General features: G+C 34.1%; 4 protein-coding genes across 7 annotated transcripts; 2 read left to right on the top strand and 2 right to left on the bottom strand.

Moving 5' to 3' along the window:
* Positions 1-2,371: 2,371 nt before the first annotated feature.
* Positions 2,372-4,596, bottom strand: LOC18612527 (putative glycosyltransferase At3g07620). Its single transcript, XM_007049375.3, is given in 4 exon segments — positions 2,372-3,037; positions 3,147-3,495; positions 4,043-4,284; positions 4,408-4,596. Coding segments are annotated over 4 exon segments (1,446 nt in total).
* An 11,461-nt stretch (positions 4,597-16,057) lies between these two features.
* On the top strand, positions 16,058-20,018 carry LOC18612522 (putative membrane protein At3g27390). Its single transcript, XM_018113889.2, has 10 exons — positions 16,058-16,224; positions 16,594-16,702; positions 16,833-17,025; positions 17,759-17,895; positions 17,986-18,274; positions 18,373-18,479; positions 18,665-18,830; positions 18,906-19,101; positions 19,187-19,427; positions 19,620-20,018. The coding sequence occupies exons 1-10, from the start codon at positions 16,131-16,133 to the stop codon at positions 19,855-19,857; spliced, it is 1,770 nt and encodes a 589-aa protein (XP_017969378.2). The 5' UTR covers positions 16,058-16,130; the 3' UTR covers positions 19,858-20,018.
* A 103-nt stretch (positions 20,019-20,121) lies between these two features.
* LOC18612521 (uncharacterized) lies at positions 20,122-22,390 on the top strand. The gene is made up of 3 exons (XM_007049367.3): positions 20,122-20,256; positions 20,382-20,613; positions 20,960-22,390. Exon 3 carries the CDS (start codon positions 21,421-21,423, stop codon positions 22,354-22,356), a length of 936 nt encoding a protein of 311 aa, XP_007049429.3. The 5' UTR covers positions 20,122-20,256; positions 20,382-20,613; positions 20,960-21,420; the 3' UTR covers positions 22,357-22,390.
* A 136-nt stretch (positions 22,391-22,526) lies between these two features.
* LOC18612519 (protein transport protein SFT2-like) lies at positions 22,527-27,087 on the bottom strand. 4 transcript variants are annotated; one of them, XR_016028336.1, is made up of 5 exons: positions 26,603-27,086; positions 24,768-25,035; positions 24,503-24,607; positions 22,881-24,006; positions 22,527-22,687 (listed from the first exon to the last, which is right to left on the bottom strand). XR_016028336.1 is itself a non-coding variant. In XM_007049365.3 (5 exons), the coding sequence occupies exons 1-5, from the start codon at positions 26,794-26,796 to the stop codon at positions 23,896-23,898; spliced, it is 597 nt and encodes a 198-aa protein (XP_007049427.3). In that variant the 5' UTR covers positions 26,797-27,087; the 3' UTR covers positions 22,527-23,895. The 4 variants fall into 4 exon arrangements, 2 of the variants coding, with proteins under 2 accessions (XP_007049427.3, XP_007049426.3); XR_016028337.1 differs by having other exon boundaries at positions 22,527-22,880; positions 23,501-24,006; XM_007049365.3 differs by having other exon boundaries at positions 22,527-24,006; positions 24,768-24,889; positions 24,971-25,035; positions 26,603-27,087.
* Positions 27,088-27,383: the final 296 nt, after the last annotated feature.

The raw sequence follows: 27,383 nt of genomic DNA, 5'->3' as shown, positions 1-27,383 counted from the left end.
CAATTATCAATTTACATTATAATTTTTTTTCTAAAAAATGTTTCAAAAATATTATTCTGAAAGACAAAAATAATGGAGACAACCATTATAAATAACAAAAAATTTCATGAACTTAGACCTAAAAGAATTCAAAACATATTTGTTCAAATCGTATGATACTCGATAAATATAATACTGATCGATTTGATTCATAATAAATCAATATATATTTATATGGAGAATCAATTTTATCATGAATCAATAACATATTTATCAATGCGTATCATACAATACACTTTGATACTTTTATGATGTATTTGGATTAGACTGAAATAAAATCTACTCAAACCCAAATTTCTAAAAAAATGCTATTTTAATTATTTTTTATTAAAATAAAATCTTATAAGTATATTTTTTAAAGCTTAAATAATATAAGATTATTAATTTTTTTCTCATTTCAATTGTTTAGGAATTTAAAAATTTAAAATAGTATAAAATATTAAAGAGAAATCTATAAAATTTTCATTTTCTTTCTTGTATATTTAATAATAAATTGTATGTTTGGACTGTTACGCATTTAAAAAATTTGTGTGTGCACAAAATAAATATAAATGTGCATATAGGATCACTAATACAAAATTTGTTACATATATCTATACATTATAGCAATATATATATACATATATATTTCTAAAATATTAAATTATATTTTTGTATTTTATGCATATATAAAATAGATATTATTTTATGTAGATATGAAGTTGGAAAAATAAATATGTTTTTAAATTAAAACATTTCATTTTTATTAAAATATTAGTACTTTTATTTTAAATTTTAATTATAATTATTTTTCTTCACAATAATAAAATTTAATAAATTTTAAAATTTTATACCATAACTTACGATTTGATACGATATGATTTTTTATATTTGTTAAAAGAAATTAAAATTTTTGTTTGATTTAACAATTATGAACCTGAAATTTTTTATCATTTTAAAAAAATGAACCCAGTTGTCAACCAAATGCTCAGTTTGCAAATGTTTTGTTAAGTTGGAAAGTAATTAAACATCATTGGTTTTTAGGGACAAAATATCCATCTAATTAAACTTTATGAACAAACAAGAGTAGTAACGACAGCTTAAAAACTAAGTCCAAAAGAGAAACCGAAGAATGAAAGCCCAAGAGATAAACAAAGAGTCCCCAAATTAAACTTCATGGTAATTGTTTAAATGAGTCATCAATTGTGTCATATCGTTTAAAATTTAATATGGCTCGTTTAATAAACATATTATGTTATTCTACATGTTTAATAAACATATTTATATAAATTTATAATCTCGACACATTTAATTAATCGTATTGTATTTACTCATATAACTATTCATATCTTATGTTTACGTAACATGGTTAAGACATGCAAACACAAATTGCTAAAGTTAAGAAAAAACAAGAGAAGAAATAATATAGGAGAGATTATCATTTTTTATTCTTTTCACAGAAATAAATCATTCAAATTGATAAGATTAGAAGTAAATAAAATGACTATAAAAATATATATAATGATAAAATAATATAATTTTTTTTCTTTCGTTTCATTTTTCAACTCTACCAATCAATTAATAGGTTTAAATAAGTTTTCTGATTTCATCTTTCGGATCAAACGTACCAATAAAAGGAAAGAATGTGTTTTCTATGTTTTTTTTTTTCATCTCCTCTAACTTTCTTTGTTTTTTTTTATCTTACAAAGCCTAACAGAAAAAGGGACACCATGCATGTGAATGTAAGAAAGCCTGAAGAGGACTAGAATCAAAGTACATAATCTTAACATATATGAATCCAGATAATCCCTTCTATGAAGGAAAACATATAGGCTACATTCCTACAAATTGTGAACATTTCATAAACTTAATTTTTAGCATTCTGCAAGTGAAAATTGGAGCTTTAGACACGGTTCTCTATAAAGCATACAATTCATGTATCAAACACAAATACTAGCTCCACGAGACAATAATTTTTCATGTAAAAGGAGTTAAGCCATTAGTTAATCAAGAGAAGTTAGCCAGGACCAAAGGACATCTCTTTCCAGACAAGAAATACTACCTGGCATGATTTATTAGCTCCAAATCTGATCTGCTCTGTTGGCTAAGCTTTTTGAATGAAGACATTGAGCTGATCTGCTCTTTGTATGTCGGCTAAGTTTCTGGATGAAGACATGGAACTGAACCCGATCAAGCGGTAGGTAGGCTGCTCTAATCAAATGAAGGGACTGAGGACCAAAAGGCAAAAGCAATTCTTAGGTCTAAATTTGGTTCTGTTCATATTCTACATGGCTAAAACTCTACTACACAGACAAGAAACCTGACACTTATAAGTGATTGTATAGGCTCTGAATCAACTAAAAATTCGTACATTCAACCTACGAAGCCATATCGAATGAATTATCATGTTAAAGATATCATATCTCTTAGGAGTATCATTCACCAAAAAATGCCGTTGCACTTGCATGACATGCTCTAGCATTCTCAGATATTGATCTTCGGGTATCCCCATAAGAATTTTCTAGAGGTTTGGTATTTCACTCACTGGAACTTGGACTGAAAACGAGTCCCAATTAAGAACATCACTGACAGGAAGGATATAGTGCTGTGAGATTAATACTGGAACACATTCAGCATAAATAGGCTCTACGATTCTTGGAATGGCAACTTCATGCCCACTTGGACATAAGCAGTACTTGCTCTTCTTCATCATGTCATCATATAAAAGTCCTTGTGGTAGTCTTTCATAAATTTGCACATCTTTGTCCTTTCCCTTCCAATGCTTTAACTGTACCGCCCTAATTTTACCATGATACAGGTTACCTGCAAAGAATGCCAAGACTGACCGATTGGATGGAGGCAAACTTCCAGTAAGATTCACAGTTTCCCCTGTTTTCAGATTGATTTCAGGAAGCGATGCATCTTTCTTTGGATTAAAATACTCTGAAGTATTTGCATTGCATAGTACTTGGATGGCATTGTAGTAGAGTTCCTTCAGATACCAGGTTGCCAGCGGCCCCTGTAACCTTCAACAAACATTCACTTCCAAGGTAAAAGTAATTGTATTGTTCAAATTAAGCCAGAAAAAAAGAAAAAGAATTTATTAGTGGATGAGCTTTCATATTTACCCAGTCATGGCAGGAAAGCATGAAATGATCAACTCCAATACTTCTATTCCAATATGGATACTTGTGAGATATGATTCGTACATAATCCACAACTGTACGCTCCATCACAGCTTTATCACGGATGATTGGATCAAACAGATGCTCAAGTATCATTACAACACTAAAGGAAAGGAAATAAACAAGAGCTTTATCAGGGTTCAAAATTCGATTTTTTTTGTCCTGTTCCATCATGCTAATGAACAGTCCTTCCATCGAGTATATGTTCTTGCAAGTACCATAATGATATAAACGTGGCACCCCCTCTTCATAAACAAATATCTTGAACATCTTTTCCATTAACAGATGACTCCTGAGACATAAATATATATAGAAACAAAGAAAATGACTAACTAGTAGGGAAACATGGCAAGTATTGCGGAGAAGTCACAAGAAAAACATCCATGTGCATTTCAATCCTAGAACCAACATGTTACTGAAGCTGCTTTTGTTTGCACGACCCCATCCCCCTCCACACAAAAAAAAAAGAATATTTTTCTTCGCTGTTAACAATGATCCTAAATTTTAAACAATTAAAGCAACAGTACGGGTTACCTTCTTTCGGGGCAAGATTTCAAACCCTTCCACTTCTCCCAGGTACCATTAATTGTACTGATCATGGCTCTTTTTTTGAAGTAGTGATTGACCTTAGAGATCAAAAAGTTTGAGACACATAGAAATCAACAACAAACCGTAGGGTTTGCATGTGCTTTATAAAATTCATGTTGCTCTCAAAAACTGAAAAACAGGTCATTTTATATTCTTGATACTCAATTTCAATGCATTCCAGGGCTTTTACTCGACTCTATTGCATGTGAAATTAACAAGAAATACTAACAGAGGATTCAGTGGTTCAACACCGATGAAATGCATGAGCATTCCTGTAGATGTTGCCTTGCGGAACATAATCCAAATCCTGAAGATCCAATGTGCTGTTGGGGTTTAATATAGCTTCTCTTATCAAAGCTCTAGCTCTAGCAAGACTTGCTTCAACCTTCTCCAGCCTTTCATCTCGGGGCTTACCCCTTTTCAACACGGAGTCATTATTGTGGAAAATCATTTCTAGATTTATAAATTCTTTCTCCTTCTGCTTTCTTTTATCCTGCAGAACAAACATGAACAAGGAAATGAATTACAAAATGGTAAAGTGATGAACCAACAAGGCGGCTTTCATTCTTATAATAAGTATCATTGATGAGAAAGGGAGAGGACGATGAATATGTACAATGGCATGATCGGAAGAATAAGGCAAAGAAGAAAAGGGCCCGAAGCTAGAAGCCCAATTCCACGGAGATGCCAAATAAAACCATGATAATCCTTTTGAAACCTTGGCAAGGACAATGGCGGAAGCTACGGCAATGGCTACCACAGCCAGAAGAATCAAGCTTGAATGTTTTCTGATACATATCCTCATCTCTCTTTCTCTCTGGCTTTGTATACAAATGTTACAGTATAAACTGAATGAGGATACATGTGAGCTAGATGTAGGGACTTCTTTTTTTTGGTTCAATTGATAATTAGGGCCCCAAGTGCTTACGGCTGCTTTCTCCTAGTCGCCTGTTGGCATACCAATATAATGTGTCACGGCTATTATGCAAAAATTCTAAAACATTTTATTAAATGATAAGTCATCCTAGTTGAATCTCATTCCCTTTCATTATTTTCTGTTTATTCTTTTTTTATACATTTTTAATCATCGTTCACATATATAATGTACCATTCATGATTTTTATAAATCTGAGCAGTTTATGGATTGTATTGAAAAGTAAAAGAATGAAATCAAATTTGTCAAATTCAACTATATCCTTATGAAAACAATCAGATAATTATACAAATTATTTAGTTAAAGTTATTATCTAGTTGGATTACACTATTTTATTAGAGTTATACTATAATACTATTAGTTAATTAATTAAAATTAAATTATAAATAAAACTAGGATTAACCTTATATGTATCTCTTATTTTATCTATATAGCATACATAATTTAAATTTCTGTGTAATTTATACAATTTCATATGGCATAATATCTAAAAAAAGCACTTAAATTATTTAGAAAAATTTAAATAAACCCTTATACTTTTATTACATTCAATCATGCCTTTATATTTTTATTTTAAGTCAAACAAACCCTTATGATTAATGATTGATAGTCAAAATGTCATTTATCATTCTATACTCCATGGCGCTAATATGACATATTAACATATCATAATGAATGATAAGATGACATACTGACACACATAATTGATGATGACATGGCATATTAATGTGGCATAATAATATGATCATGCAACATTTTTCACTCTCCAAATCTACGTCATGATAGTGCAATATGGATATAAAATGATAAGTGGTATTTTAACAAATGACAATTAGTCAACCATTAGTCATAAGGGTTTATGTAACTCAAAATAAAAGTATAAAAGCTTGATTAAATACAATAAAAGAATAAGAGTTTATTTGAATTTTCTTAAATAGTTTAAGATTTTTTTTGAACATTATACCATTTTATATTATACAAGATTTTCTCTTCTTTGAACCCTTTAATGAGTTATTAGATTTTTTTTCTTTTTCTAACCCTCTAAATGAGTCATTAGATTTTCATATATTAGATTTTTAATATCATTTTAGATTGAGCATGTTTGATTGTGACAAATTAATAAATTACATAAGAGTACGTTATCATATTCTATCTAAATGCATATCACTTGAATTTAGCTCAAGTGATAAATTTGAAATGGCACTAGGATGTTAAAATTTAGGATAAAATACTATGACCTCCTAAGTTTTAGTCATAATTTCATGCGGGTTTATTAGAATTCAAAATTGACAATCCGCCCTAAAAGAATATCTTTCGTTGGACACATAAGTCATGTCATTAGTCAACCGTCAATGTTTTCATTAGTATGATGACACATGGTAATTTTTTTAACATAATTTTACCTTTCATTGATTTTAAAAATTACCACTATATAAAATACAATTTCTTCATTTTTTACAATTCCTTTCTTTTTCTACCCTAGTATTCTCTTTCCTTCTCTCACTAAATTTTCGCCACCACAGATGACAATGATAGACGACGATAATGGACAGTATGACTAGACCTGTCAATATGGGTCGGCTCTACCCAGCCTGGCCCAAGTCCTTGTGGGTTGAAAAAATATGGGCTGGGCAAGGCCAGCCCATATTTTATATAGGCTGCCAAATTCCCAACCTAACCCACCCCTTCTAGCCCATGGGCTGGGCTGGGCCAGCTCATATTTTTTGAAAAAAAAAATTTTACTTTTTATTAATAAAATTATGCAATGATTTAATACATAAATTGAATAATAAAAACATGTTAGAAACAAATAATTTACACGAAACATAAATAAGCAAATACATTACATCAAATATAAATAAAATTTCAATGTTTAACACAATTACATAAACTACAATTCTATTAACATAACTATATAAGTACATAATCAAATATTTATAAACTTTAAGACTAATTTATGTTCTTCTCAATCTTCATCCTCAATCAAAACATTTGAGTGTTGTTTGGACAGCAATGATGTCTCCAACTCTGAATCATTATCATCTAATATTCATTGTCATAAAAAAAAAGATATAGTGAGTTTCCATTTTAACTAAAATTATTAATTTAACAAGTAAATATTAAAGACATTGAAATATATAAAATAAACAATACCATCGGTAGCTAAAGAAAAGTCATGCAACCAATTTTTTGTGCAAACAAGCATTTGAACATTTTCATGGTGGAGGGAACTTCTAAACTTGGTGAGAACATGACCACCAATACTAAAAACAGACTTTGATGTTACCGTAGTAATCGGAATGCTCAATACATCTCGTGCCATAATAGAAAGATCAAGAAAGCGCTTAGCATTATCCTTCCAATAATTAAGCACATCCAAATCTTCAAACACTTCATAATCAAGCTTTGCCTCATCTAAATAAACATCCAACTCAGACTTCCCAACAATAAAAATTGTTTCATTTTGAAACATTTTGAACTCCTACAATTTTTAAATACCTAGACAAAAAAAAATAATTATCATAACATAAATAAAGTAACATAAATTCTCATGTAATAAGATGAAGGAAAGACACAAAACTTACACTAAAGATCTTTGATCCCTTCGGTTTAGTTCCCCTTCTAGCTTGCTTAGGCAAATTACTCATTGAGAGAGAAGATGTACTTGATGCACAAGTGTTGCTTGCATATTGTTCAAAGAGCTCGTACAACTTTGTCTTCACATTTTCTAACTTTTCATGATAGGTAGAAGTAACAATCTTAGAATAGCAAAATCTTAAGAAATCAAGCTTCATCTTTGGGTCAAGAACAACTCCAAATGCAAGCACTACACTATAATCTTTCTAATACTTATCAAATTTCATTTTCATCATTTGAGACATATCCTTGATAACCTCCTCTTCATTATGCAAATTTTCATTTAAAATCAATTCAATTTTCCAAACTTGCATGAAATACAAATTGGAAGTTAGATAAGATGAACCAGATATCAAATTTGTAGTCTCATAAAGGGCTCCAAGAATTCACAAATTATCATTAGTCTCCCCTATTCCTCATCAAAGGGATTATATTTATAAGTTCTATCAATAAATTGGAGGCTAGCAAAAGCCTTTTGATATTTGATTGCACTTTCAAGCATCAAAATATGTTGAATTCCATCTAGTTGACACATCCAAACGCAACCCAACACCTGCATCAATACCAACATGTTAAACACATTCTTGAAGTTTTTTCATCCTCTCATCCGATACCTTTACATATTTTACACTCTCTCTAATTTTAAACAATGCTTCATTGACTGCTTTCAAGCCCTCTTGAACAATCAAATTTAATATATGAGCACAACAACGTACATGAAAAAATTCACCATCACAAATCAAGCTACTTTGCAAATGAAGATGGCATTTCCAGATACCTTGCATGTTATCATTAGCAGAAGTATTAAATAAAGTAAGAGAGAAAACTTTTCTATCTATTCTCCATTCTTTCAAACAATCAAATACAATAGCAGCTAATTCAACTCTAGTATGTGGAGGAGGCATACGACAAAAGTTGAGTAACTTGCTCCATAACTTCCAATTTTCATTGAGAATGTGAGTAGTCAAACAAATATAGCCCTCAGAAGTAGATGCTGTCCATACATCAGAAATCAAACAAATTCTATTAGATACCTTGGCCATGGCTTGTTTAAGTTTCTCTTTCTCTCTCAAATGAATTCTCTGGACATTAGATACAACAGTGTTTCTAGAAGGCATCACCACATATGGATTTACATACTTAGCCCAAGCTCTAATCTTATCATATTCAACAAAAGTATAAGGCAAGTCATGCTTAATTATGGCTTCAACAAGCATGTCATGTGAAATCCTAGGATTAAACTTTCTAACCTTTACTTTCCCTTCATAATCCATTAGCATTTGATGTGGATTAAAATAGGAAATGAATTTACAAGTGTCAATGTGATGACGCAAATGTGAAGTGCCATAATTAGAGCCATCAGGTTTAGAGCCAACCTTATACTCTGTTTTACAACCGTTACAAGTTGCCCTTTCTACTCCATCTTGCTTTTAGCCTATTTTAGTGAAATAATTCCAAACATTTTAAGTTTCTTTTTTGGCCCTCTTATCCAATAGTTCAGATTCAGATATATGAGATTGAGAAGGAATTTCATCCTCATTCAAAATGTTCACGTCATCATCCACATTTATATAGTTTTCTATTGATTGATCCATCACCGTTACCTTCAAATAACATAAACATGAATAAAAATTATTAAAAATTTACATAAACTATCATATTCATTTTGTAGATTTAATTTTATCCATTCTCTAGTAAAATTATAAAGCTAATATAATTTGTAGGAACTACAAGCAGAGATAACCATTTAAAACTAAAATCTCATTATGCTTTTTATAGTATGCAAAAAGAAATGCAAGAAACAATCACATTCAAATTTACTGTTTCAGTCTATGAAGGAGATACAGATTCTTAAGATCATATCCTACATTTTCCAACAAATAAGTTACAAAAAAATTTACCAGAATACCAGGGCCAGTTTCCCCAAGGTTCCACCCTCAAAAATCAAAGAAGACTATATAAATCCTACAGCTTGTTCTGTGACAATAAAATTTACAGATTAAAAAAATATTTACAAACAACTTCAAGCAATAAAATAGAGAATTCATTTCATTTTTTCCCTCTCTATGTAGTTTTGTTGTAAAAGAGATAAATATAAATGAAATTACAAGTTTAATTTAAATGCCCACAATTATAGTTAATAAATAAGAAGATTGGGAAAATAGTGCAAATAATTATGTGTTCTATAGTTAAGATTAAGTCATTTTACCCAACAAAAAATTTGTGATGCCAAACATTAATTTTCTGGCAAAAGAAAAAAAGAAACAATAATGATACTAAACAAATTCATTGAAAATGAAAACTACTATATACTCAAGTAATGTTAAATATGATTCCTTATCAATCTATTAATTATTATGAATTTTTACTGCTTATACATATTTCACTTATATTTCACTCAGACTCAAATATTAATATACTACTGGAAGATTTGGATTTCATTTTATTTAAAAAATAAAGTCCATAAAACTTGCAAAAACAAAAAGGCTGGTTTTGAAAACAAGATAAACCATTAGACAAGTAGTTCTTTTTTCCAAGGACATGATCTCAAACGCCTTTTTGGTACCACGATCTAATCAAAACTAGACTTTTATGACTTTATGTTGTTGTGCTTGAATAACTTGTTACATAAAATTTCTGATGCAAAGATCTGCCAGAGTGGTAACTGTAGAATATATCTCATACCATTACTTACTAAGTATTTTATAATTCAATATTCGGTTGGGAGAAAAGAAATCGAGAGGCGAGAAGCGACTCACTTGGGCAATGCATCGTCGATGCCGATGGGCGATGACCGGATGCCGAATGGGAGAAAAGATTCAAATGAAACCGATCCGACAGGTGATAATGCGATAACCGAGAAGTGACTCACTTGGGTTGTTGGGCAATGCGCCGCTGATGCCGATGGGTGATGGACGGATGCCGGATGGGAGAAATGAAACCAATAGGCAACAGGCAAGAAGGCGAGATGGCAGATGCCAGATGCGTCGTCGATTCTGATGGACGATGGTCAGATGCCGATTGCCTGATGGAAGGAAATATGTCGGATGGTCGAATGGGACGATGGTTGGTCGGATGCCAGATGCAGAGAGTCAGGACTCGGGTGTTAGGCTTAGGTAGGCGGTTAGAAGAACCAAGAAGGACTTAGTCACTTAAGCGGCTCGGCTATAAGGTTTTTTTTTTTTGGCCCGTCGGGCTGGCTCGCCTCAACCCGAGTCCGACCCCTAAGCAACTGCGCTAGCCCATTTAGGCCCGATTTTAATATGGGCCTAAATTTTTTAAGCCCAACCCACCTTATATTTAATAAAAAATGGACTGACCCAATGGGTCAGGCCCATTTTGACAGGTCTAAGTATGACAAGCATCGATCGGTGCTTTGAAGGCCAAATCTAACAGAGCCAAGGAGCACTAGTGAGTGCAAGGGAGCACAAGAGCCAAATTTGACGACATCAGGGAGAATCGGTGAAAGTAAGGGAGCATTAGGTCATGGCCAAATCTAGCTAGGGAGTGCCACATCTAGCATTTCTCGACACCATTTGGTGTTCTTGTGATTAGATCTGGCTGAGGAACGCTAGATCCACTTGCACGGTGGCCGGTTAGTGTAAGATAATGTCACCAGCAAGTTTAAGAGAAAGGAAAATAGTGGAGAAAAAAGAAAAGTATTTTAGACATTTCACGTTTGCCTGTTAAAGTCGTTTGCACGTTTGGGAGGACTGTCCATTTTGAATAGTAATAGACTTATGTGAAATTGTAACTAAAACTTAGAGAAGTCAAGATATTTTACTTTAAAATTTATTAAAATTTCAATTCTGAATCCCTTTGGTATAGAAAAAACAAAGACTAAACTTCTATAATTGGGAATAAAAAGTTGCAATCAACTTATAAATGACTCTATATAAAGTTTGCCAAGCAAATAAGAGTGTGTCAAATTTGGAATGCTTCATGCACACACATTTCTATAGAGGACTATTGTCATCACCAAATTAATTGATATTATTATTTTCATTATTTTATCAAAGACAATTAATTCAAGGTAAAATACTTTTAAAAAATTTTAAATTATTTAAAAATTCAAATAAATGTTTATTTTTTCAATCAAATCCTTGTATTTTTAGTTTAAGTCAAATGAATATTTACAACTAATTATCGTTGATCAAAACGTCATTTGTTACTTTATACCTATGTGTCACTGATGTGGTAGTGACGTAGCGAATGAAAATGTCACATAATCATGTCACCATGCCATATTAAGAATACCATGTCACTATCCATTATAACATGACAGTATGTCACGTTAGCACCACATAATATAAAATGACAAGCAGGGTTTTGCTACCAAGTACAATTAATCATGTTAACTTGAAAATGATTAAAGTTTTGAAATGACAAAAATGATCAAAATTTATTGTTTAAATAATCCTTGAATGCTTTTGAAGTGCTTTAGTGTTTTTTTACTTAAATGATCTTTGAACTTGTTGTTTGTGAAAGGAAAAATCTTTTGAATACTTTGAATATCAAGTTCAAGCAAGACAAATCAATTGCTGGAAAAGGAAACATCGATTCTTGAAGATACAAAAGCCACTGAAGGAGCAAGAATCGACTTCTCAAGTATCAAGTGATTGATTCTCAAAAGTTGCAAGACAAAAATTGAAAACTTGGAGAAGAAGAAAAGATGAGAGAATTGAATTAAGATGGAGTGGTTAAAAGCAAATTTGAATTTTTGAACTTGGCGTCCAGAGTGCAAGAAGAATTGATTTTTGGAGAAACAAAAGATCGATTCTCAAAAACTTTGGAAAAAAAAAAAGAATTAATGTCTCAAGAAATGTAAAGATTGATTCCTAGAAAACAGAATTCTCTAGAGTCAAGAAGAATCGACTTATCAAAAATGCACTAATCGATTCTTACAAAATAGAATACCCTAAGGGCAAGAAGAATCGACTTCTTGGGAATGCACTAATCGATTCTTACAAGACAAAATGCTCTAGACCAAAAAAGAATTGATTTCTTGAGAAAAAAAAGTAGATTCCTTGGCTCCAAAAAGTAGTTGTTAGACACAAAAAAGACAAAAAAAAAACCGACTAGTTTTCTCACCAAGTCATCCTCAACAGCTACGAACTTTTTCCAAGTATAAAGGGACTTCTCCAACACATTTTGGGAGAGAGGAAAGTTGAAAGAAAGATCATTTGATCAAGAATCAAATGAAATGAAGAAGAATAAGAGGAAAAAGAAAGAAAAACCAAGCTAGAGCAAGCTATTCATATTATTCCAAAAAGCTTGTGAGCTACCCTTGTGCTTCAAATTCTTTGTGCTTTCACTCATATCTTTTGTAATCATCTTTAACTCCTTTAAACTCTTCTTTCATGTACTTACATAGCAAAACTAACCTTCTAGAGGCACATTTGCTTTGATCTTATAAGAGAGAGATAAGTTATGCCTAAGCCTTAACAAAGTAGTATTGTAAAGGTTACATCTAATCCTTGTAAAGATAAGAGGTTATGTTTGATTCTTGAAAAGGCAAGGTGTTAGCTTGCTAATTTATTAAGACAATTTACTTTAAAACTTTTATCAAATCAGCAAAACATCATGCAAATGCACATGGTCAATAAGTAATATAATAGTGAGTGAGTTATAATCTCCACAAGGAATTATATCTAAATTCTTGCTAATTATTAAAATTGAGCAATCTAATCTTATCCAAGGAAATCTAGTATGAAAATTAATTGAAAATGAAAATTTAAAGTACAAGGCTAAACTAGTGAATTAAGCTAAAAAAAAATTGCAAGTAAATTGAGTTGGAAAACAGTGGGGAAGTACCTAGGATTATGGTTTCAATTAATGCCTCATTTGGACTTAAGATTGACTAATTACCTACTTTTATGAAAAATTAAGGCAAGCCTAGGATCCTTAAGCCTGTACGATTCTTCGTCGAGCTATCATACAATGGCCTAACTTAATTTAATTCTCTATATGTCTATAACTAATTAATTAAGCTAAGTTCCTTAAATATAGGTCCTATAAATTGACTGTATATGGTTAATAGGTATATGTCTACCATATTAACAAATCACCCAATTAATTCCTAATTGCAATGATCAAATGCTACCCAAACCATGGTCTTTTTAGACTAACTTTGTCAAGTATTATCTAAAAGCCTATACACATCCTATTGGTGATCAATCAATAAAATGGGAAATAAGTCTAAATTTGAATAAACACTAAATATTCCATAAAAACAAGTAATAGTTGATCAAGCATTCAAACTATACATTAATATCCACCATAATCCTCAAAAAGAAAGTTTAGTTTAACATTTCAACAGCCCACAACAAAATTTTAGCAAAACTAAGCATTTATACAAGGAGATTTAAAGAAAGAAAAATAAGCTAGTGAGAGAAAACTCTATTTGCTATTGCTGCTTTAGCTTTTCTTCAAGATTTTTCCTCCTCTTTTCTCCTTATGGAAAGCTCCTTTTTGCCTCTGAAGTTGTTCTTACCTCTTTTTTTTTTTCCTTCCTTTTGCCCTAAAAGAAACTCACTTTTTATACCTTCTGATTTGGAAAATCGAAGGTTCTAAACTTTTGACATTTAAATTGGCGTTGCAACACTGAAAGTCTAGCACTGCAGGGCCAATCTCACTGCCAAAGGCAGTGTTGCCTTGCTTGGGGGTGCCACAGTGTTGGCAACATGGCGTCGCGACGCCACAGCTTCTGTTTGGTGAAGTTGTTGGTGGTGTCGGCACTGCGGCGCTAGAGGCCTGGCACTGTAGTGTTGGATGTTTTGTTTGGTGAGGGTTGTTCCTGATAGAGGCAGCGCTGGAGGCTTAGCATTGCAGTGTTGTTGCTTATGTTTTCTCTCCTGTTCTTTTAGCTTCAGTGTTCTCCCCTACTGCAATTCAATTGCTTCTCGTGTGATTTTTTACCTTGTTCTAATTCAAACTAGTCCAAGTGATCAAGACGAAAGTTGTAGGTCTTGGACTTAGCTCTTCAATGATCAAAAACTCACGACTATCAGTCATTAGCAACTCACGTTATGCTCAGATGACTGTAGCATGGTCAGCACACTTTGGCACCACTGCACCCTTGCATACTTCATTCCTTTTTCATTCATAAAACTTCAAAACAAGGGCTAATTCAATAGCAACTCAAATTAAACAATTTAATCCATAATTGACTAAATTGATTGAAGTTAAATTAAATTGGCATGCTTATACGTAATTAAAGAACAGCAACTAAAACAACTACGTTAGACTAAACCTCGATAACTGTGGTCATTTTAGCACCTGAAATATGGTGAGATAACTCATTGAAATAGAGTTATCACAAGGGTTATGTTGGATCCATTAAAAGTAGTGGTTTGTAAAGGTTATACTTGTTCCTTTAAAATGTAATTTCTTAGTGGATTACAAGCGCCTTTGTAAGTCAAGGATGAGGATGTAAGCACCTATGGAGAGGGCCGAACTTTTATAAATTCTTTGTATCTTATCTCTCTTCTGCCTTCTCGTTTAACTTAGGCATTTTGTTTTGAATAAGTTTTAGAAATTTGTTTATAGCTCTCTACTCTTCATTTTTCATACTTATGCATTTTACCTTATTGTGAAGAGATTCGAATAGTTGTTTTTAAACTTGCTTATTCTCAACTCATTCTTCAAATCACTCTAGATTCACTTTGAAACATTTGTGCACTTTTCTTTGAAGAGTTTCGAAAACCTCTTTTCAACTTGATTACTCATTCATTTGCTTGTTGACTTATTAAAGTGAAAACAAATTTGAAAAACTTATTTTCAAGCTTGCATCTATTGAAAATTTAATTTAGAGAAAAGAAATTTTAAAACTTCAATTCACCGCCTCTTGAATATTTTCTCATTATTATAAAACTAACATTCCTAACAAATCCCAACAAGTCATAAAAGTTTATTTGGTCTAAAATAAAAATATAAAAATTTAATTAAATATAATAAAAAATAAAAATTTATTTAAATTTTTTTATATAATTTAAAAACTTTTTTAAGCATTATACTTTTATAGGAGCCACCGTCCCAGCGAGAGCAATTAGCACTGAATCAGCATTTCTAAAAATTACACGTACCCTGTTGTTGCATTATTTTACTGAGCACTTAATTAATTGTCAATGTTTGTCTAAAGATTTTTAAATGCAGGGTTAGTAGGAAATTAAATGCTTGTAGAATATACTATGAATAAAATAATATTACTATGAATAAAATAATATTCTTATTCAGAGCAAACATCGAGTAGTTTACTACTAATTTAAACCCGAAACAATCTTTAGTACTGTCCAATCCAATCCATCAAATTAATCAAAGTCTTAACGTTTCAATTCTACCAAACACTCACCATTTAATAAAGAAATAAAATATTTACATTCTAAAGATCACGATTTACCCGGGGGAAGGTAGAATTACATTAACACCCTTAACTTTGCCACGTCAGATAACCTTAAAGTCGGTTGGTTCCCGCCAAAAAGCGTGATGAAAACCACCGAGATAGGTGTCAGCATCTCCACGCACACTTTTCCCGGGAGTTTCACTGCATTAACACCTCCTACTCTGGCCACGTGTCCCCCAGACCACCTTCTCTTGCCACCTGGTCTCTTACACTTCTCCCTTCACGTTGTCATCTGGTTCGAAAAAGGGGGCACGATTCCGAGCAACTCCTGCACTAGGTCTGTGGCAGTTGAAAAAACATTCCACTTTTCCTTTATTGCCCTTCACGCATCTCCAGAATTATCCTGCCAGACCTCACTGGAAAAACCATGGAGGTTCCCGTGGGGTTCTTGGCAAAACTCTGGAGCTTTGTTTCATTTCTTCCCTTCTTTTCTTTGCTCTTTCTCCTTGGCCTCGTCAAAGGTAATTACAAGATGAGTTACAGAAAAGAAAATTAGTGAAAAAGAAATTTCATGAAGGCAACATATTATTGTTCGTGTCAATTTTAATTTGTTTCGAATCAGAAAGAAAACGTATCATTATTCGTGATTGAAATTTCATTCTTTTGGTATTACTTCACAAATTAAAGACTACCCATGTTTAAATTTTTTCCCTTCTATGCATGTGAAGTTACTTCATGATTTTAGAGAACATTGCTGAGTGTCATATGCTAATGCTTGTGTAGTTGAAAGAAAATTATAGAGTCACGTGAATGAAATGGATTATTAGATCAGTTATTATAGCACAAATGGGTAGTTTATTTACTTGTTGCATCTCTTATTCTGTCCACAGCTGCAATCATTTGTCCTGTTGTGATGGGAATTATTGTGACTGGGAATTCAGCAGTGGTAATTGGGCTTTGGCCTGCACATTCTCTATGGACTTACTTCTGTGTGGCAAGGTTTGCTTCCCTTGTATTTGAATTGTGCTACCTGTACTGTTATACTTGCAGTTGTAGTCACTTTTAAATTCGGGGTGTAGAGAATATGGTGTTGTGTCCTTATTTCTGTTTTTCCAACTTGTAATTCTAAAACAAAGAGGCTGGGCCTGGTCCTCAAGATTGTGGTTTTGGTATCATTGGTTGTACCAGTAGTTCTCTGGCCAGTCGTAGCAGTTGTTGGAAGCCTTTTAGGTGGAATAGGGTATGGATTTTGTGCTCCCCTTGTCACAACTTTTGAGGCTGTTGGGCAGAATGCAGCTGACAAGTGCTACCACTGCTTTGCTGTGAGTTCCTTCATCTCTTTTCGATTTTTTTACAAGGAGCTATCTGACTGATATTCTTGCTGATGTTATCTAAGTCAAGAGGAATTTTTTTTTTGATTGATAATTGATATATATATATATTATTTTAAAACTTGTTCTATACCTTCCTTTCTTGCCTGAAGAATACCTTTACAGATAATGCCTCTGTAGTTTATACTAATGCAAAGAAACATATTGTTTGTCAATGCAGCTTTGTTCACTTAGATGGAATTGGAGTGGGCCATGGGGTTCTCTAATCAGTTTAAATAATGAAAAAACTGCCCATCTCTTTATAATTCATTGGACAAAACTTCCATTGCTCTGACAATTATGTCCTCCTTGAACGGCAAGAATGATCCTTGGAACCAATTGTCTGATAATTTAGCTATACTGGCATGTCTAACGATATTCTAACACAGTTTATTTTGTGATTGTTGTTTGCATGGTTTAATAAATCCCTATAGTTATAACACTTATAGCATATATCACTATTTGACTATAGCTTTTGCACAGTGTATGAAATGTTGGCTCAGTCTACTAATCTGGCGCATATCTATAATTAATAGCCTGGTATTTTAAATAAAATTTTAGATTAGCTTGCAAATTTTTGTGTCCAGTCTGTCATTTGTATGATATGTTCTATGGTTTGATCAATTCACATGTTTGGCTAAAAATAAATAAATAAAATCTAATGGAAAACTTCATTGCATGCCAGGATGGTTGTTTGTCCATTATTAAAGGAAGCTGCATAGTGCTGGAGGACTTTGCAGATTTCTGCTTCCACTCATACTTCTCCTACATGGATGAGCTAAGCGAAAAAAAGCCCTCGGATGAGAAGCCCATCGATGTTAAGTAAGAGATTGCCCTTTTTAATCTTTGCTGCATACTAGTAAATAAATATAAGTAGACTCTTCAGATTTTGTTCCATTTTGTCCTTGCAAGGTTATCAAAATTGCCAGGTTTTTTGTTGGTTGGGTTGATTGGCATGTTAGTTGATGTGCCTTTAATTACAGCTGTTACTCTGTGGAAAAGCCCATATATGCTGTTCAAAGGATGGAAGAGGCTGTTAGAGGATTTAATCGGCAGAGAAGGACCATTCCTGGAGACGGTGTGTGTTCCGTTTGCTGGTTTAGCAATCCTTTTATGGCCTTTGGCTGTTGTGGGAGCTGTAGTGGGAGCTATCATTGCAAGCTTCTTCCTGGGACTTTATGGTGGAGTTGTTGTGCATCAGGTCTGCAAAAAGTTCCTTTCTCTATTACTTCAGGCTGTACATGTCTTTGTTGCAACTATCTTCATGTTATATCTAAACTTATATTTATGATAATCCAGGAAGATTCACTGTGTATGGGATTTTCCTATATTATTTCTGTGGTTTCGCTATTTGATGAATATGTAAATGATTTACTCTACTTGAGGGAAGGATCCTGCATGCCCAGGTACATCATTTAATAGCAGCAAATACTATTTATATAAGTCATATTTTGCTGAAATGTCAAAATGGATAGCGAAACTGAGGTTTTTTGCGTTAGAAACACATTCCTCATTCACTCCCAGGATTTTATTCTGCTCGTTTTACACATACACCTTGATTTTGATTCTGAGACATACTTTTGACAGCCAGGCCCAGATATCGTAGAAACATGAGCAATAGCCCTGATATGGAAAAGCTTGAAAACAATCATTACAATGAACTGAAGAATAGAGGAGAAGGTTCATCCAGCAAAAAACTTATTTCAGAAAACTCAAGAACATTGAAGTGGGCAATCCAACAATACAGACCTATGCAGGTCCGGACTCTTTGACCTATAATTTCAAATTGTTGTCTAACATATAAACACTCAATAATGCTACCAATTTTACAGGTATGGGACTGGCTTTTTAAATCCTGTGAGGTGAATGGTAGGATACTCCTCCATGATGGCCTCATAACTATCAAGGACATTGAGGAATGCATTGTGAAGGGCAATTGTAGAAAGTTGGGTATAAAACTACCTGCTTTGTCCTTATTACGGTGTCTTCTGGCATCAGCTAAATGTGACTCAACTGGCTTAGTGATTAGTATGTCCCTCTTCTCTCATTTTTGCCATTAGCTTTGTGGAGGATGTTACGGTTACAATCATGCTTATGTGATTGAATTTTTCAGGTGATGGAGTGGAATTGACTAGGAGTAATGTGCCAAGGGACAGGGTGTTTGATTGGTTCATTGGACCATTATTGATCATAAAAGAGCAATTGAATAAACTCCAATTAGATGAAAGTGAAGAAACTTGCCTGAGGAAGCTGGTTATGGGGTGCAAAAATGAAAAACCTGAGGACTGGAATGATTTTGGTTATCCTTCCTGTGATGGTGTCAGGAAAGCACAGCTGCAAGCCATGATTAGAAGGTATAAAAGCTATATTCAAAAATTACACAACTCTTTGAATTCATCGCCTGACCCCTGTATTGCCATCTGATTGTGCATTATGAATCATTAGCTAGCATGCTACTTGGAGCCATTACCTGGCGAAAGTTTTCTAATCTACTCCACTACTTGATTAAACTTAGAACTCATCATGCCATACTCATTTTATGACAGGTTGCAGGGAATTGTAGCTTCAATGTCCTGGATCCCAACCTTTCACCGTTGCATTAGGAATTTGGTGAAGTTGTTATATATAGAGGCCATTCAGGCTGGTGCTTCTGCCAATCATATCGGAGGAATCCTAAAAGCCAGATATAGTGGCAAGATATCATCTGGAAGGGGGGATAGAAAAGATAGATATGAAAATAATGCAGAACGGGATAGAACAAATGAAAATGAGGATGTAGTATAAATAGCCCTTGTACAGTTACGAGTTTTGTAGAATTTGGCTATAATCTTTACGTATGAGACAGTTTGTAAGAATTAGTTCCGAATTACACATTTTCTGTAAATGTTGAACATGACTTGTATAAAGGACCTGCTAAAGTCAAAATCAGACTCACTGTTCTCTTATACTAGGGAGAATACCATCTTTGGACTTGAGAGAACTGTAGCACTGAGAATGCCAACATAGGGATTATGCTTCTCTCCTATTTTGTTATTTTACTGGCTACACAGAAGAATCCTGTCTTAAGGGTGTGAGCCTTCTCCGTAGAAAACAAAGCACCCAACCTGGACCTAAAACTATAAAGTCGGTTTTTGTCTTCAAAGCAAATTTAATTTCCGCACACCTGTGAGGATTCAATCAGAGGTTAACCCAAGTCTCTATGTGTAATTTCCTCTGTTCTGCTGCTGTTTTCTGCTACGATTGCTGGAGGTGCTTAAGCACCTGCAGATCACAACCATCTCATTTTCATTTTGTTTACTTAATTACAGTTGGAAGTTATTGTAACATTTGGGTGTACTGCCTGCCTTGGCCTGATAATAGATAAGGATCCAGAAAAGACAGGGATGAAACGTTGTTGTTTGCCCATATGGCACGCAAGGATCAGAGAGTCAGAGCCTAGTGGGCCAAATTGCTGTCATATTTTCACAATTCAGAGAATCTGATTGGACTTTGGAGTGCCTGGATGGAACAGATGATTTTCAAATGGCATTTATACCGACGGTGAGTGAAAAATTCGATTAATAACATCAATTAATGGAAGCTCAATTCATCTGAAACTATATAAAGAAAGAAAAATGAACCATTCCTCCTTTTAAAACCGTTTGCAGTGACGAGATCATAAGTTATCATACCATCATATTGGTCATTTATGTCTGAAATTGTCCTTCTCATTTCTTTTATTTGCTTCCATTTTTGTGTCTATATATGTGTTGGTGAGATGTATATGAGCTAGTATCCACTTCATGGAGATTATAGATTTTTAAATTACGGTTAAGATACAATGGACAAAGTCACCATTAAAAATTTGTTGTGTTGTTGAGTAGGCAAACTGACTGACTGTAAATAGCAAATAGGTTTGAGGACATTCTCTTCACCCCCTTATTTCGGACACCTTTGATGCTTACAACCTCTAGATGGAGATTTTTCATCCATGGAGAGAGGCCAACTTTCCTGCCTCTTCCTCATTCTGTCTCTTTCCCTGAGATCACAGCTTCTGGCAAACAACATTCAGACCATTCTCCAATATTGCATGCTCAGTTTCAACTGCAATTCTCTGGCATCAGCTTTATGCATCCCATCAATCATCGGCAAGGATCTAAGGTTGCTCTAATCTCCTGAAACTTTCCAAGCCAAGGTAACGTGAGTGTTTTTCTTTTAAAGGGTGTATGATGAGTCCAGGCAAACCATTTAAGATCAGAAGCAGTAGAACTGCGTTGCCTTTCTCTGCCACGTCTTGAGAATCAGAGATTGGATCATATCCCATTCCCATGCAAAAAGAAAGGTAAACATAGAATTGCATCAGAATTAATGGCATTCCATTTCCCCATGAGAGCTCAGTCAGTTGGAAGTTCAGCATTTTATGCAGAGAGAATAACGGAAGAACCTCATCCTCACACAAACAGTAAAAATGCTCAGAGCGCCGTCACGTTGGTGTACCAAACCAATATACTAGGCTATTGGCGTAACGTTACGATTATGTGGTGCAAGAATCTTATGAATCATGCTCTCAGCATTATGGTGAATAGTATGGAAGGAGATGCTCAATACAGTTGCAAGATTGACCTTAAGCCTTGGCATTTCTGGAGCAAAAAAGGGTACAAATCCTTTGAGGTTGAAGGGAAGCAAGTAGATGTCTACTGGGATCTGCGATCGGCAAAATTTACCACTGGCCCTGAACCAGCAGCAGAATATTACGTCGCTCTAGTTGCTGATGAAGAGGTGGTGTTATTGCTGGGAGATTACAAGAAAAAGGCATACAAGAGAACGAAATCAAGACCAGCCTTGGTTGAACCTCTCCTATTTTACAAGCAGGAAAACGTGTTTGCCAAGAAGAGTTTTGCAACCAGAGCTAGATTCGATGAAAGAAGAAAAGAACACGACATCGTTGTGGAGAGTTCAACAAATGGATTTAAAGATCCTGAAATGTGGATAAGCATGGATGGGGTTGTGTTGATTCACATTAGGAATTTGCAGTGGAAATTCAGGGGTAACCAGACTGTTTTGGTAGATAAGCAGCCGGTGCAAGTGCTCTGGGATGTGCATGACTGGTTGTTTACCAGTCCTGGAACAGGCCATGGCTTGTTTATATTCAAGCCCATCGCAGCTGAAGCAGAAAGTGACAGAGAGGGCAGTGGCCATGGAGGAGACAGTGATACCAGCACCGGAACCAGGTATTATTCTACACACAGCCCCACCATGACATCCGAATTCAGTCTGTTTCTTCATGCGTGGAAGATTGAGTGAGATTCAATGTGTGCATTCCGTGATTTCCATTAAAAAAAAAAATCCTTTTGCAGGCAATTCCATGCATGCATATTCTTCAAGTACTGTAAGTTTTTTATCACAAATGAAAGTTAACGAAGCAGATAAGTCTTGCTGCTTTCAACTATTCAGAATAGGTGACATGATTTAGAAACAAAACAATAATGATAATATTACATTGTCATATAAGTCTTTCGTCATTCACAGAAGCCTTTTGTCCTGAATAATCTACTAATTCATATCAATACACAGTAAAGAAGAGATCACATGTACCCAAGAAACCAACCATCCTCTGAATTGAAAAAGGAATTCCCTGTCATTTACATACATGATCTAGTATAGTAGAGTATTTCTCGAAACCAAATCAAAGCATAATCTTCTTCATTCTGCTCTTTTAGGGGAAGGACGGCGGGGGGGGGGGGGGAATGTAGATAGTAGTGCTATAGCACTTTCTTTGGCGAAAATGAGAAAACCATTTGCAAAGCACCAAGATAGATTCTGCTTACCTGTTGTGACAATTAGCAAGAGTGAAACGCCATGCAATGTTGGCTCGTGGCCAAAAATGATATTGGTTAAATTAGAAAGAATGCAGACATGAGTTCTATTGCTCTGACTTTTCATTTTTTCTAAAATACCTGTAATCAACACATTCAACAGACATAAATATAGCTTTCTCACCCTTCACATATATGAAAAGCATAAAAAATAAAAATAAAAAGAAACGTGCCTGCCTCGGACACACACCCATCAATCTATACTTCCAGCAACAAAGGATATGACAAACCAGGAAGTAAAATTAATTTTACCCTTAACAGAATCCTTTTTTCTGCTAATTTTTTATTCCCCGTATATTCCTCTTTGTTGTATTATGGGATATACAGGAGAGATGCTTATACTGATTGCACCATTAAGCCAAAATGCAAGGTACTTGAACGTTCAATGGCCTTATACTACAAAGGAAAAACTTGTAAGTTCCTTTTTGAAGGTCTGAAGTTTACGAATAAAAACATGGCAAATATTCAAATTCATATTCAAACTGCTTTACAACAGTTAAATGATTTGTGATGGAAGTATGATTGATTAGCAGAATCCATTAACAAATTTCCAGAATCTTTTGGGACCTTACCTGGAATCCTCAAAGCAGATTACTCAATGAATATTACTGTCCTATGCACAGACATCGGTTTTAGCTTCACTCACCATCTGTCCTTTGTCAAGCAGATAATATAAATATCTCTACAGGGAACCAAAAGCAACTTCCAAAGTGATAAAATAAAAAGAAATATTAGAAAAAATGCAATGTTACCACGTCTGCTATTTTGATTTTAGAGGCAAAAAATGTACAATAATTTATCATCTCCCTATAATAAGGTGAATCACATTTGAATTTACCATTTGAAGAGCAACTCAATTATATCTTAAAATGTTGCACAACGAGTGATACTGGAAGAACCTGAATCTTGTAGAAAGCTGTAACTTATGAACGACCAAACTACTATATGAAAAAACCAGACACCAATATCACCTCCCAAAGCATCTCAACACTGATGAGGCAAGAGTAGAAGAAAGAAATTTCAATCCAGCAGATCCTCCGGGGAAGTAGGACATGGCATAGTAAGATAGCGTAATGACCTAAAAAAGATCGAACAGGCATCAATTTCCACTAACTTTCATTCCACCACTTTTGGTGCAGAATGTAGTAATGCAACATCCAGACAATGTTAATGATTACTTATCATACGAGGCATAATACATGATAGTACTTAAAATCTGTTTCAAAAAAATATGCTGGCAAAATAGTAAAAGAATTAAATTATTATCCCCTAGATCTTAGAAGATCCCTAATAAATTTTGTAGAAGGCATTGTATGAATAACAGAATTTAATTAGAAATAAGGCATTCTAAAATGTTAGTAAAACAGCTAGCACTCACAGAAGGCATTCCACAATGTTATAAAACAGCTTGTACTTAGCAGTCAGATTAGTAACTTATGCATAACAGCACTTCAGGCACTTTGTACATATCCAGAAACTCTATCAAACCTGACTTGGCCACTATCCCAGCATCCCATTTACCCAACATGAAGGAAGAAAACAAAAGAAAACTCAGATTGATATGGTGCTAATACCTGTAATACAGAGAACAGCACAGAAAGAATGTAACTATGAAGCCACATGGAAACATAAATAGTTCCCACCATGCTGCCGACAAAACCCAAAGTAAAAGGCAGCCTCTGAAAGCAAAGAAGAAAGAAAACACAAGGTATTTTAGGATGCTGTAAGAGGGTAAAACAAAAAGATTACTTCTAGTTTCAGAGTGGTCTTTAAATTGCAAGTTTTAGTAGGTAAATCAAAATGTGTACTAAGCAAAAAGAAAGCAATGAACTAATATACCTCTTTGGAGGACATGTGTGCAAGCTGATTTCGAGGACCTTTCAAGGCAAAGAATGAGCCAACAATTAACGCACAACCGATTGTAAAGCAGATAGCAAACTTCTGCGGCACCAGTACTATCACTGGAAGGAACATGGTGAACGCAATGAAGACAAAGAACACTCCAGCAGCAAGAAACACCCCAAAATACATTAAGGATTTACCAGACGGGACATTGCTAGTTGCAGATTGGAAGCTGCCTGGTAAGTCTCTGACTCCTTTTGAGACCCTGACAAGTTAAATCGGCATCAACATTGAAATATAAGAAATAATGACTACAGAGAAAAGAGTGATCAAAGCTCAAACCACAAATAAGCCAGACTTTTCTGATAATGAGCCTTCTCTCCTCTTATGCTTTCCAGAAAGCAGAATTCCACTCAAAAGAGATTCTTATCATCAAGGTAACAAGAAATTTGTGTCCCTCCTATTTTATTTGCATAAGCTGTAAAACTACACTCCATACATAAAGGCAAAAGCTCATATATTATGCTTCATCACATTCACAATAAAACCTATTGCACCCACAGAGCATACTAATAATCCTCATAAAATGAAGAAAAGCCATAACCTATTATCAGTGCTGCAGGCAGAATGCAAAAAGAGAATCTTTGTTGACTATGGAAGTGAGCAGGAGACAAGGTTGCTCGACTAAATGGGGCCAATCACTGAATTGTAGAACAGCTAATGGCATGAACTGTGTACAAAACCTATCTACTTTGCTTGAAAAGCTCACTTAGGAAATTAATCAGAAGTACTTGCAAATGGGGGTAACTCAGATTGAAACATTCTTGAACTCTTATTCTGATACATTTTGTAATTTACTGCTATCCAACAACAATGGAGAAAAGAAGATTTTTGTTGGCAAGCTTTTTGTAATGTTCATTTTACAACAATCCAACAATATCTTAAACATGATCTTTGCCATACCGTGTAACTAAGCTACAGGAAAAGCAAATAAATCCTCCATAGGCTTCACCAAAGATTGAAAAGAAATTAAAAAATCCACCCATTGCTGCATTAAAGAATGCTTACTTATCAACCTTATCCGCCCAAACCATGCACAATAGCGAATGGTGCCCCACAATCTGTCATATTTACTCTCTTTAGATCATTACTTTTCTTCATCAACCATCCAATAAATGAAAACAAGATTGGAAAGCAACTAGCTCAAAATATTTTGGTAAATGTGGAAGCTGGGAGAGGTACCTCTCTTCCATCCGATAAATCTTACCCTCCTTTCTTTAAGATTCAAACCTAATTAGTGGTGTAAATCAATCATGCTATTCAAACTCCTCTCGATGAATAGTCAAGCTGATCTCATTTACTATCGAGGCTTTTCTGATAGTTTATGTATACTAATGATTGAATTTGAGCTCAAGCTCTAATTGAATCAAGCTCCTTACTTGAGTTTATCATATTTGAGCCTAATCGAGACAAAATCAAGGCTCGGCTCTGCTCGGCTTGATTACACTCCTAAACGTGACAACTCCCAGTAGAGTCTCAAATTCTAACCCGTAACTCCTTAACAAGAACATATTGCATTTAACCCTTCGTTCATTTTTGAAAGGGTAGACTTTTTCTGACGAAATGAACCCATATTCAATCCAGTTCATCAAAGCCAAAAAAATCTACCGAATTAAACCACTAGAACAAAATAAACAACAGAAAGATACCCTTTTGCTACGAAGCAAAGAAAAAAAATATAAACTCACACAACAAACTGTCCTCCATCAAAATTCCATGCAAAAGACAACATTATATATATATATATATATATAGTCATAAGAAATACGCACACGTTAAAGGTGCCGCTGACTTTATCGGAGGTAGTACGGACAGCGGCTTCGAGATCGAACCCAAGAGCGGAAGAATCAGCGTCTTGGGAAGCGGCGTAGGCATTCCAATCCGCCAACAAAGACGGCGATTTCTGTTGATCGACACCGCCGCTGCTGGGTCCTCCTAGGAACCAAGACTGCGCCGTGTTCTTCATTTTTCCTTCCCTGTTTTTATTTATTTAACTTTGTTCTTGACGCTTTTGCTTTTGGGCCAACGAAAGCTTGGAATTCAGTGGGTTCAGATTAGATCTCTGGAGGTTTTGAGATCTTGCAGTGTGGTTTCGCGCCAGCTTCGGTCGCTAATAGTATTTACTTTACCATCTCTACCGATGGTTTCTTTCTTTTTTGTATATTCCTTAATTTGGAGGGAATTAGGGACTGTTTGGGAGTAAAGGTGAAATGCATTTCTCGTTTCAGACTTTGCGAGAAAATAAATTATGTCTGCAACTTGAATTGAAATTTATTGACAATAGATATTTAGAAGGAAATAAATGTAATTAATTTTATCTAAAAATTATTTTTTAAGTTGAAGATGTATGAAATCAAGTCGATTACATTAACTATAAAACACATGACACGAAAGTAGACTATTCACATAGATCATCCACATAGAATTATTTTTTATATATATAAAGATTTTGTTTATTATATATTTATAGTAGATGTTGCTTTATTAGGAAAATACGTATACACAAATATGAATAAATATATAGATTTATAAATAAAATCAATTAAATAAATT

Source organism: Theobroma cacao, chromosome 1, assembly GCF_053813885.1.
Source record: "Theobroma cacao isolate CCN51 chromosome 1, ASM5381388v1, whole genome shotgun sequence".
Lineage (NCBI taxonomy): Eukaryota > Viridiplantae > Streptophyta > Magnoliopsida > Malvales > Malvaceae > Theobroma > Theobroma cacao.
The sequence above is the reverse complement of the archived record's forward strand: the minus strand, read 5'-3'. Positions and strand labels throughout refer to the sequence as shown.

Coding starts and splice junctions, on each gene's coding strand:
- LOC18612522 (XM_018113889.2), top strand. CDS start 16,131: ATGGAGGTTCCCGTGGGGTTCTTGGCAAAACTCTGGAGCTTTGTTTCA. Junction 18,275..18,372: donor GTGGAGTTGTTGTGCATCAG/GTCTGCAAAAAG, acceptor ATGATAATCCAG/GAAGATTCACTGTGTATGGG. Junction 18,480..18,664: donor GAAGGATCCTGCATGCCCAG/GTACATCATTTA, acceptor TTTGACAGCCAG/GCCCAGATATCGTAGAAACA.
- LOC18612521 (XM_007049367.3), top strand. CDS start 21,421: ATGGCATTCCATTTCCCCATGAGAGCTCAGTCAGTTGGAAGTTCAGCA.
- LOC18612519 (XM_007049364.3), bottom strand. CDS start 26,796: ATGAAGAACACGGCGCAGTCTTGGTTCCTAGGAGGACCCAGCAGCGGC. Junction 24,608..24,767: donor CACACATGTCCTCCAAAGAG/GTATATTAGTTC, acceptor CTTTGCTTTCAG/AGGCTGCCTTTTACTTTGGG. Junction 24,007..24,502: donor TGCTGTTCTCTGTATTACAG/GTATTAGCACCA, acceptor GATCTTTTTTAG/GTCATTACGCTATCTTACTA.